This window comes from Penaeus vannamei, chromosome 7 (genome assembly GCF_042767895.1).
Source record: "Penaeus vannamei isolate JL-2024 chromosome 7, ASM4276789v1, whole genome shotgun sequence".
NCBI lineage: Eukaryota > Metazoa > Arthropoda > Malacostraca > Decapoda > Penaeidae > Penaeus > Penaeus vannamei.
In genome coordinates, this window is record NC_091555.1 from 22,252,840 (window position 1) to 22,265,339 (window position 12,500).

The following is a 12,500-nucleotide window of genomic DNA, read 5'->3' on the forward strand; positions in this document are numbered from 1 at the left end:
CGTCCGTTGTTATGGTTTAATTTCCTGATGGTTTCACTTTCGAGCAATTAGATCTGCATCCACCATTGTCTAGTTCAGAAGTCAGAATGGACCGTATTATATCAAGACGTGCGATTTATCGGCGTCTCTCCGTTTGAATTAGGAGGAGGAACATAGGTTTTTATTCAGCACCGAAGCCTAGAACTTTCGAGGGCGCTAATCACAAAAATGAATCCAGAGACCCGCTGCTTCATTTTGCCTCTGGTAGTGTGTCTCGTGTGTGCATAAACAGAATCGAAGTCAGGGGGCCGAGATCCTATCCATTTACGTATTGTCACGTTTGAATATCTTATTTCTTTTGTCAAGAGAAAAGGTGTCACTGTTAATGACGATTGTATTATCTTCGTAGCAGTATTATTAACAACGGGAATGATGATGGTGTCAGTAATTATAGTATGGTCACAAAGGCAGTGGTAATAGCATAGCTGTTTTGATGATATAAACAATGGTAACAAGGACGATGGCAATTATAATGGTAATGTTAATGGTTATAATAATGATAATGCTGGTGATATTGATTGTAATAAAGTATGATAATGGTAGCGATGAAAACATGAACTATTTAATGTCCCCGTGGGTCAGTGGGTCCGTCCTTGCCATGTGGTGCTGAACTATAGCGTTCTGGTTCTCTGTTCTTTTTAGGAAGGGTTAAGAGGGACATCTAAGCAGGCAAGGATGACGTTGCCATAGCCCCTGAGAAGACTCTGTAGAGAACGTTATAAGTAAAGAAAAACAAGTAGATGAAAGAAAAGAAAGATAATTAGAAAGGGGAGAGAATGGCAGACAGTCATGGCGAAGGTAAGACGGGCGCAAGCAGGCCAAAGGAAGGAAGGAGGGAAAGCAGACGAGCGAGCAGAAAGGTAGATTGGAGGAAGGGAGAAGGGGAAAGGATGTGGGGTGTATATCTGTATGAATGTCGATGCCGCACTCGATACGCACGCAGAGCAGGCCCGTCGTTGGCATTCCCACGAGATAAGGTGATGCCACGATAATATTTAATTGCCTTACCGTTTGCTTGCTGCCGTCACAGCCACGTAGATAGATTGGCAGGCAGACAGGCAGGCAGACAAGCAGGCAGGCAGGGAGACACAGACAGACAGGCAGGCAGGCAGGAAGGGAGACAGACAGACAGACAGGCAGATAGATAGATAGACAGATAGACAGGCAGGCAGACACAGGCATTCGGTATGAACCCACTTTTTTCTTATTTTTGGCGCTATTTTGCAAAAAGCGAGAGGGGCGGCGAGCGTTGATAACGAGCACCGATCCCCCTCCGCAGGTGCCCTCCCCGTCACATTCGGTGCAAGGTTGCGCTGATCGCCATGCAGGACTCGGTCTCGGCGCTCCTTTGTTGGGTATTACTGTTTTTAAGTCAGGGAAGTACATCCTTCAGCGATAGGCAGCATGTGCAATGGGGGTATGTGTGTTTGTGTGTATGTGTCTACATACATCTGGTGAATACGTGTGTGTGTGTGTGTGTGTGTGTGTGTGTGTGTGTGTGTGTGTGTGTGTGTGTGTGTGTGTGTGTGTGTGTGTGTGTGTGTGTGTGTGTGTGTGTGTGTGTGTGCGCGCGTGTGTGCGAGTGCGAGTGCGTGTGTGTGCGCACGCGTGCGTGAGTGCGTGTGCGTAAACCTTTTCTTTTATTACCTCTGTCAAGTAGGTTATGCTTATGGACGTCACCAGTGATTTTAATGAAGTTTTCAAATATGAATATATTTATTGCATCAATGACCCTATTGACTTGGCGGAGATATATGCACTCTGTGAGTGCTTCTTGCTATTGTTATTGTTTTTGTTGCTGTTGCTATTATTATTGTAATTATTCTTGCTATTATTGCTGTTATTATTATTATTCTGATTCTGATTCTGATGATTGTTATTATTTTCATTTTTTTGCTTATTATACCCATTCTCTTTATTATTACTATTATTATTATTATTATTATTATTATTATTATTATTATTATTATTATTATTATTATTATTATTATTATTATTATTATTATTATTATTACTAATGTTGTTTGATGTTACTGTTAGTTATTACTACTACTATTATTATTATTGTCAATATCATCACCATCAATATTATCATAATCATCATCATCGTCATCGTCGGTATTTTAACTGTTATTATTGTTATTATTGTCATCATCCTCCGGAGCTCTATTCCCCACCCTCTTTGTTTACGTTTGTACTCACGCCCACTTTCTCTCTCCGCCCACAGGAAGCGGATGGCGACTACAATGGCACTCACGAGATCGAGCTGTGCGAGGTGGTACCGGAGGGCCACGACAAGGCCGACCCGAGCCAGTTCGAACTCCTCAAGGTGCTCGGCCAGGGGTCTTTCGGGAAGGTAAGGGGGTCGTTTGGCGTTGAGGGGGTTGTTCGCGTGTTATTTCCGGTTCTTTCTCTTTCTTTTCGTTCTCATGGTTATCCTTACCCTTAGCCTCATTCATGTCTTTATCCATGACCCTGATCCTCGTCCACATTCTTATCCTGAGCCCTGATTCTCATCTGCATCCTTATCCTTAGCCCTGATCCTCATCCTTATCCGTATCCGTATCCTTATCCTTAACCCTGATCCTCATCCTTATCCGTATCCTCTTCCTTAACCCTGATCCTCATCCTTATCCGTATCCTCTTCCTTAACCCTGATCCTCATCCTTATCCGTATCCTCTTCCTTACCCTGATCCTCATCCTTATCCGTATCCTCTTCCTTAACCCTGATCCACGTCATAAACACGGCAACCACGGCCACAACCATAACCATTCTGGCCATTCTTATACCAACATCGTCTCCGACGCTTCCTTTTCAGCTATTTTTTCCATCGCCACCGCGAGCAACAGTGATCATTTCTCACCATCATTAGAACGTTATTTATTATTGCCGTCTAAATAACCATTATCATCACCACCACCACCATCACTACTACCACCACCATCACCACTACCACTACTACCACCACCATCACCACCATCACCACCTCACCACCATCATCATCATTATCACAATCGTCATTATTATCACCATCGTCAACATTATCACCTTCGTCATCATTATCACCTTCGTCATCATTATCACCATCACCATCACCATCGCCATTAACAGTAGCCGCCACCCATTGCGCCACAGCGGAATCCAGGATCCAGGCGAGGAGTTCTGCAGTAACGACCATTGTTTTAAAATGTCGAGAGTTCAAAATAGGCCCTTGTTATGGCTTCCGCGGCCGTGACCTCGAGTAGTTGGAGGAACATGATCGCCGTTGCTTCCTCTTGTTCTGCTTGTTCTGCTTGTTCTCCTTTCCCTTCATCGCCACCCTCCTCCTCCTCCTCCTCCTCCTCCTCCTCCTCCTCCTCCTCCTCCTCCTCCTCCTCCTCCTCCTCCTCCTCCTCCTCCTCCTCCTCCTCCTCCTCCTCTTTGTCTCCTCCTCGTCTTCCTCTTTGTCTCCTCCTCTTCGTCTCCTCCTCCTCGTCTCCTCCTCCTCTTCCTCTTTGTCTCCTCCTCTTCCTCTTCGTCTCCTCCTCTTCGTCTCCTCCTCCTCCTCCTCTTCGTCTCCTCCTCCTCTTCCTCTTTGTCTCCTCCTCTTCCTCTTTGTCTCCTCCTCCTCTTCCTCTTTGTCTCCTCCTCCTCCTCCTCCTCCTCCTCCTCCTCCTCCTCCTCCTCCTCCTCCTCCTCCTCCTCTCTTGCTTTCTTTGCTCCCTTCGTTTTCTTTGTCATTTTTAAGTATCATTTTCTTCTTCCTCCTATTGTTGTTATTTGATTTTTTTTTCTCATCGAATTCCTCTTTTTCGTTTTCTTTTATGATTTTTTCTCCTTATCATTTGTTATATTTCCTCCTCATCATAGTTTCTATTCTCTCTCCTCCTCCTGTTCCCCTTTTGCTTCTTTTTCTTTTCATTCTCCTTCATTCCTGGTCTCCTTCTATGTTTTTATCTTTTTCTCCTTCTCTTCCTCCTCCTCCTCATTCATCATCATCATCATTATTGTCTTCGCCATCATCATCATCGTTTCCATCATTTTATCATCAGTTGTCATTATCAGTTGTCATTATCATCATCATCATTCAATAGTTTGTATCTTGCTCTGCCTCTTTATTCATTTTCCCCCCTCTTTCTGTGTCTCTCCGTTCCTTTTCTTTTTCTTTTCTTCTTCTTCTTCTTCTTCTTCTTCTTCTTCTTCTTCTTCTTCTTCTTCTTCTTCTTCTTCTTCTTCTTCTTCTCCTTCTTCTTCTTCTTCTTCTTCTTCTTCTTCTTCTTCTTCTTCTTCTTCTTCTTCTTCTTCTTCTTCTTCTTCTTCTTCTTCTTCTTCTTCTTCTTCTTCTTCTTCTTCTTCTTCTGCTTCTTCTTCTTCTTCTTCTTCTGCTTCTCATTCTTCTTCTTCTGCTTCTGCTTCTCATTCTTCTTCTTTTGCTTCTGCTTCTCATTCTTCTTCTTCTTCTGCTTCTCATTCTTCTTCTTCTTCTGCTTCTCATTCTTATTCTTATTCTTTCTCCTCCTCTTCGTCCTTCTTTCTCCTTCTTCGTTGCAGTTGTGGAGGTTGCAATTTTCTCCTTGACCGTCTTTACCCTTAGTTCAGTTAAGTTAGCTTACATCTACAAAGAAGTTGAATTTTGTCATGCATTTTGAAATTTGTTGAGATTTCATCATTTCATTACTGTTTAATTAATATGTATGCAAGTAGATGATTATGAAATATTATAGCTGAACTCAACAAAGCTATATCATACCTTGTTTTGCCCTCCCTTTCGACCTTCCCAGCTTACTATTCCTCTTTTTTTCTCTGTTTACTTTACCATCTCTGTATCCCCCTCCCCCTCCCCCTCCCCCTCCTCTTCCTCTTCCTCTTCCATCTCCTTTTCCTATCTATATCCTCTCTTCCTCTCTCTCTCTCCCTCTCCCTCCCCTTCCTTTTCTGCCTTTTCTTCCTCTTGCCTTCTCCCTCCTCCACCCCTCTTCCCCTATTTCCTCCCTTCCACATACTCCTCCTTCTTTTCTTTGTCCTTTCTCTTTTTTTCTCTCTTTTTTCCTCCTCCTCTTCCTCTTCCTCTTCCTCCTCCTCCTCCTCCTCCTCCTCCTCCTCCTCCTCCTCCTCCCCCTCCTCCTCCTCCTCCTCCTCCTCTTCCTCCTCCTCCTTGCCCTCCTCCACCTCCTTGTCCTCCTCCTTCTCCTCCTCCTCCTGCTCCTCCACCTCCTTGTCCTACTCCTCTTCGTCCTCCTCCTCCTCCTCCTCCTCCCCCTCCTCCTCCTCGTCCTCCGCCTCCTCCTCCTCCTCCTCCTCCTCCTCCTCCTCCTCCTCCTCCTCCTCCTCCTCCTCCTCCTCCTCTTCCTCCTCTTCCTGTGTGTGTGTGTTTGTGTCTGTGTCTGTGTCTGTGTGTTTGTGTGTGCGCGCTGAAACTAAATATTATCATATTGTTTACCTTACATAATATGTAATCAATGAATTAAAAAACATGCTCTGTTTGCAGGTGTTTCTGGTGCGTAAGATAACTGGTCAGGATGCTGGTACATTGTATGCCATGAAGGTGCTAAAGAAGGCAACACTGAAGGGTAAGTTACTGAGAGATCATTTATTTTTTCTTCCTGAGCTTGTGTGTAATGTATGTGCTTTTCTTACGAATTCTGCTTAACAGATATAATTTAGATTTTGATTATATTTTATATGTGATTTCATCAATGCTTTGGGATAATTGAAACCTTGGTTTAAAGAAATATATATATGTATATTTATATATATATATATATATACATATATATACATATACATATACATATACATATACATATATACATATACATATACATATACATATACACATACACATACACATACACATACACATACACATACACATACACATACACATACACATACACATACACATACACATACACATACACATACACATACTATGCATATGCATATACATATACATATACATATACATATACATATACATATACATATACATATACATATACATATACATATACATATACATATACATATACATATACATATACATATACATATACATATACATACACATACACATACACATACACATACACATACTATGCATATGCATATGCATATGCATATGCATATACATATACATATACATATACATATACATATACATATACATATACATATACATATACATATACATATACATATACATATACATATACATATACATATACATATACATATACATATACATATACATATACATATACATATACATATACATATACATATACATATATACATATACATATATACATATATACATATATGCATGTATACATGTATACATGTATGCATGTACACATGTACACATGTGCATATATACATATACACATATACATATACATATATACATATATACATATAGACATATATATATATATGTATATATATATGTATATATATATATATTTGTGTGACATACATACATACTACATACATACATGCATACATACATACATACATACATACATACATACATACATACATACATACATACATACATACATACATACATACATACATACATACATACATACATACATACATACATACATTCATATATGTATCTGTATATGGAGACACATTGTTTGTATGCTTATATATGAATATACATCATATGTAGCTATGTATGTGGATATTTGTTCTAATTGTGCTTTTCTGTTCAAGTGCGGGACAGAGTACGAACCAAGATGGAACGTGATATTTTAGCTGATGTAAACCACCCCTTCGTCGTTAAGCTGCACTATGCCTTCCAGACTGAAGGAAAGCTTTACCTTATCTTAGATTTCTTAAGAGGAGGAGATCTGTTCACTAGACTATCAAAAGAGGTGAGGTTTGTGGCATTTGTGTGTGATTTATGATCTTTGTATAACGTTGCATTTATTTTGAAATTCATAGTCCTCTTGAAATTGTTGATGCAGACTGACTGTGTTCTGTTTATGATGAAGAACGAAAAATTGAATGTGTTTAGCACCCGGTAGGTAATTTAAGGCATGAGTTAAGCAGATCATAATTTTGATTTTTATAGTAGAGTAAAGTATGCCAGAGAAAACACATAGATGATATAACAGAGATTAAATATAACGAAATATAAAAAATGTTTTAAAGGTACAGTTTCTATAAAATCAAATACCTCTCTTATTGTAAAAGTCTCCTTATTAACATACTTCAACTGAACATATAAGGAATATGTAACCTGTGTTTTGTTTTTTGATGAAAGTGTCTCCTCACCTTTTCTGTGATTATTATCTGCCACTTATTTGTGATATGTCCTTTTGATTTGTATTGTGCCAGAAACTTTCTAAAAATCACCAGGTTGAAAAAAAAAATAAAAATAAAGCTGATATCCATTGTTTTTTTCACAATGGCTTGAACAAAATTTAAATGAAGGACAAGTCATAACAAATAGAAGTTGCATAATTGTGTACTGGTGCAGTGAATTAGACAGGATGTATGGAAAGACTTTATTCCTTATTTATTAAGGCAGTTTTGTTGTCACTGAGTTCTCTTTGTGTTGTTATTCAGTGGCCAAGAAATTACTTATCATGACTTCTTTTTCAGATTATGTTCACAGAAGAGGATGTTAAATTCTATTTAGCTGAATTAGCATTAGCACTAGATCATCTTCATTCACTTGGCATTATATACAGAGATTTAAAACCTGAAAAGTAAGTAGTCTCCAAAAGTTTTCAGCCTTTGTTATGAATATATGTGCATATCATTTTAGTTTGTTTTTCTCCATTTTTTTTTTTTTTCATTAATTTCCATATTGAATCAGTTTCCTTATAGACTAACAAGTTTTCCATCATTCCAGCATTCTACTAGACGCAGATGGTCACATATCCCTCACAGACTTTGGCCTGTGCAAGGAGGCACTGGACGACAAAAAAGCATATAGTTTCTGTGGCACTGTTGAGTACATGGCACCTGAGGTGGTCAACCGCAGGGGGCACAACACTGCAGCAGATTGGTGGTCCTTTGGTGTTCTTTTGGTAAGATGTTTGTAATTTGACTAAGGAATATCTCTGAGAATAGAGAGGCTACTTTGTTAGCAGGTTTTCAGTTTTACTAGTATCCTCTTTTGATATTTGTTGAAATGTATAAGAAATCTGTAACAATAGTAATGTAGGGAAGAGCGAGTGCTTTGGAATCTGCTTTGGTCAAACAGACTGTCATATAGATGTGTGGACATACCAATGTATGTATATTATTTTATATTTTTATACCATAAAACTTGTTTGTTTATTTATATGATTGGAGGACTGTAGTTAAACATGAAAGTAATATTGTTAATTTTTTTCATATAAAAAGTAGACCTTTGTACTTAAACTTTTTATATATTTTGTATACCAAAGGACAAAACTGATTTAGGAACCAAAATGCTATTTAAAAAAGGCAGTTTCTGCACATAACTGGTTGACCTTTCAGTATCCTCATATTCCCAGCCTCTATCACTTATTTCAGACTTCAGGGGGAAGGGGTACATTTTTACATTGTTGTCTCAGCCTTTAATCTGTAACGGAAGCACACATGCATCTCAGCTCGGAATTAGGGCGCTTGAAAGAGACCACTGCCCTGTATACTCAGTAACAGGTTTTGTCATAATGTGGCCATTAGCCTTGTGATAAATTGTTGTTAAAACAAAGGTTTTAGAGGACTAAAGTTTGGAATGTCAATGGCTCGAGGATGTGGTGACATCATTTTAGAAGCTATTTTAGTTTATCAAGTGTTCAAGATGAGTAGATGAAAGAAAAATATATATGTCATTGTTAAGTAAGGTAACAGAAGCAATATTTTTTATATAAAAATGAGATTAGCATATTAAGTAGAATAGGTAAAATGTTGAGATTTTATGTATATTCTATAACTTTTAATAAAATTGAATCCTATATATGCATTGCATCTGTATTTGCTATGATTATACATTCCATAATCATTATTTCTTTTCCTTCCAGTTTGAAATGTTAACAGGTGCACTACCATTCCAAGGAGCTAACAGGAAAGAGACCATGACCCTAATTTTGAAAGCGAAGCTAGGAATGCCACCGTACCTGAGTCCAGAGGCCCAGTCTCTCCTCCGGGCACTGTTCAAGAGAAATCCAGCAAACAGATTAGGTGCAGGTGTGTATGGAAGGATTATATTAGTTCTCTCAGCCCAAAAAAAAAGGAATAAAAAGATGGTTTTGTTCTTTTTTGGAGTCCGACAAGTAGCTAAATGATCATTGGTCTGATATATTGTCCTGAAGTAGAGGTAGGCTGAATTCTCCATTTTTTAAATCGGTTTCATGCGAAGGCAGTTTCAGAGAGGAATTAAGACATTGAATGGATATTGAATATTTATAGTCAGGAGTAAGGTTGCTGGCAATACGCCCTTCTAAATGGATGCAAAATATGGATACCTTTTGACTGAAATGGAATCCTGTAAATATGTTTAATCTTGTAAAACCAGACTATGAGACAAAATATTTTCCTCTTGCTGCAGGAAATATATTGTACAGTTTTTGCATTCATTTGTAATTCTGCAAATAATCTTAGTCACCCTAAATAGTTTTTATTTCAGATATAACCACTTCCAATATGGGACACAATTTTGTAATGAGAGGAATTTCAAAATGTAGCGTGAGATACAGAATTTGTTGTTTGTGTTTTTCTTTAGATAGTGGTGCCCAATCTCATTAGTTCACCATTGTTATTCTCTATATGCCCATATCTTACATGTTACTTGTTTACCACTCCATTGCTTTTTCCCATATTTATTTTGTTTCATTATTTTCTCAGACTGGAACATCTGTAAATTTTTTATACCAATTTTTGTGATATTTGTTTAGTTTCAGAGGATTGACATGTGTTATGTTTCACTTTGCATATAGATGGTTTTAGATAATAAGATAAAGTACATGATGGCAAGAGCAAAAGATGATTAAAATAATGATATGTATAGTAAAAATTCACAAATACCTTTTCTCAAACTAGTACCTGCACATATATATTTACTAAAATGGCTGTAAGTAGATTACATTTTCAAGGGAAATGAATCTGTAGGAAGCTTTAGAGTGGTAATGAAATATGGTGTAGGTTAAGACCAATAATAAGAATTGTAAGACAATATTTTACATTAACGATATTATTTATCCTTGCACTATGAGGAGAGATAATACTGGCCATCTCCTATATTAATTTTGGACTTGATTTCAGATTTCTTATTATGTTCATGTTTTGTTCATTTATCTTCATACACCTTATTTCTGCAGGTCCAGAGGGAGTGGAAGAACTGAAGCGTCATCCCTTCTTTGCGTCCATTGACTGGGTCAAATTATATAATAAGGATTGTGAACCGCCTTTCAAACCTGCAGTTTCAAAAGCAGACGATACGTTCTATTTTGATCAAGAATTCACCACAAGGACACCAAGAGGTTTGTTATGTGAATGTTCATGGATTTTCTTTGTTTCTTTTCCATTTTACTTGATATAAAAAAAATTCTGTTGCTTGTTTGACATCTGGCAATGGATATTTTGATTCCTGATGAAAAAGTATTAGCTTATTGGTAATATTGGTTAATTTCCACACCATTTAGTTGTCCACTTTGTACACTACACTCAAGAAATTAGTGTTTATTTAAAAGATGCATAGCACCAATTCTACAGAAATGAACTTACTTAATCTTGACCTGAATTTATTTCAAATTTAAATTCAGATGCATTATTCCTAGTGTTATAGTAGTTATTAAATTGAAGAATAGGTTTTTGAAACATGAATACTGAACTGAGTATTTTATTTGTTACAAGAGCTGTTTTACTGACATCTAAGTTGTAGATGTACAAATTGGTAAAAATAATTATCTAGTTAATCAGCTCCAATATAAGAGCAATTGCATGTTACTTTCTGAAGGATTTAAAGGAATCATACCAGATTCTTAACTCCATCTGTGTATGGAAATAGTTTTACCTTCTTTGCTAGAATTATTGCTGAATGTTTGTAGCTATGTCAATATGCCCATGGTACCTTATCTTTGCAAATGAAAATAGAGATTAACAATACTGATAGCCATTTTGAGAGGAAAGAAAATGTATTTGTGTATTTGGTATTTATGTTCTTGTTTTGGAAAATCTAGATATGATTTTACTGTTGTCTTTCATAGCATACTTTTAAACATGGTCAGCATATGGGAAAATTCCATGGTCGTCCACTACTGTATGCATAAAGTTTAGGTAGTAAGCTTGTCAACTTTATGAAAGACATATCCTTATTGAATTAATTAGAGAGATTGATAAACAGATTAGAGTTGAATGTAGATTGATTACTTACTATCATACACATTATTAAATCATAACAGTATGTTATGCCATCTAATGACACATAAACAAATGTCTAAAACTTTTTTCCCCCAGACTCACCAGGAGTGCCACCTAGTGCCAATGCTCACCAGTTGTTCAAAGGATTCAGTTTTGTGGCACCGTTCTTATTAGAAGATCAATTAGATGGTATTGAAATGATACAGTCACATGCTATAGAAAAATCATCACCTCTAAGCAAGGTTTGTAAAGTACGACAACCTTTCCCTATAGTTATTGCAATCATTTGCTTATTGATTGTTTGATTGATTGATTGACATCATCTTTTTATGAATTATCATTATTATTATTTATATAATTGCTTTTGAAGTATGCCAGAAAGATCCATATGAAAATCAGACATGTTCAGAAAAGTAAAAGCAAGTGGAAGTTATCATTCTGTTCCTTTGTGGATGTTACATCAATCATTCTGATTTTTTCTATTATTTGTACAGAGATTATCTGGAGTTAAACCCAATAGCATTCATGACGAGTACCTTCTGTGCGAGGAAATTGGCCGGGGAAGCTACAGTGTGTGCCGACGCTGCATGCACCGCTCCACCAGGATAGAGTATGCCGTCAAAGTCATTCCCAAGAAGACCAGAGATTGCCAGGAGGAGATTGAGATACTCTACAGATATGGGCATCATCCTAACATTATATCTTTAAGAGATGTGAGTCTTTTTTTTTTCTTCTTCTTCTTCTTCTTCTTCTTCTTACTTTCTTGTCAGTTTTGGAATGTAGGCATGTTATGAATATTGTTATAGCATTTATATCCCTGAGAAGTGCAGTTTGAGTCTTTATTTCAATTTGCAATCATTAGCAGAAAAGTTGTGAGCCTTATGTCTATTGACTCAAGGAGTTTCAATCAGTGTTATATTATTAAGAATGTCAAAAGTTATAATGAAATCCATATCTAAGGATGTAACTATTTTTCCTTAGGTGTTTAGTGGAATGCTTTATAAGAGATATATATTCAAAGTTATATAAGAAATTAATTCAATTGGTTTGGCATAAGATAAAACTTCGAAACAGTCTTTGGAATGTAGGCATGTTATGAATATTGCTATAGCATTTATATCCCTGAGAAGT

The 12,500-nt window shown here is 37.2% G+C and overlaps 1 protein-coding gene across 1 annotated transcript in view; it reads left to right on the plus strand.

Annotated features, from left to right (window-relative positions):
- S6kII (Ribosomal protein S6 kinase II) overlaps positions 1–12,500 on the plus strand; it is a gene marked incomplete at its 3' end in the record, with an annotated part of 77,172 nt that overhangs the window by 59,331 nt on the left and 5,341 nt on the right. The window contains 9 exon segments of the mRNA XM_070123632.1: positions 2,267–2,395; positions 5,509–5,590; positions 6,744–6,904; positions 7,638–7,744; positions 7,891–8,068; positions 9,032–9,197; positions 10,328–10,489; positions 11,466–11,611; positions 11,864–12,082. Of these exon segments, the coding sequence (XP_069979733.1) occupies positions 2,267–2,395; positions 5,509–5,590; positions 6,744–6,904; positions 7,638–7,744; positions 7,891–8,068; positions 9,032–9,197; positions 10,328–10,489; positions 11,466–11,611; positions 11,864–12,082 (1,350 nt within the window).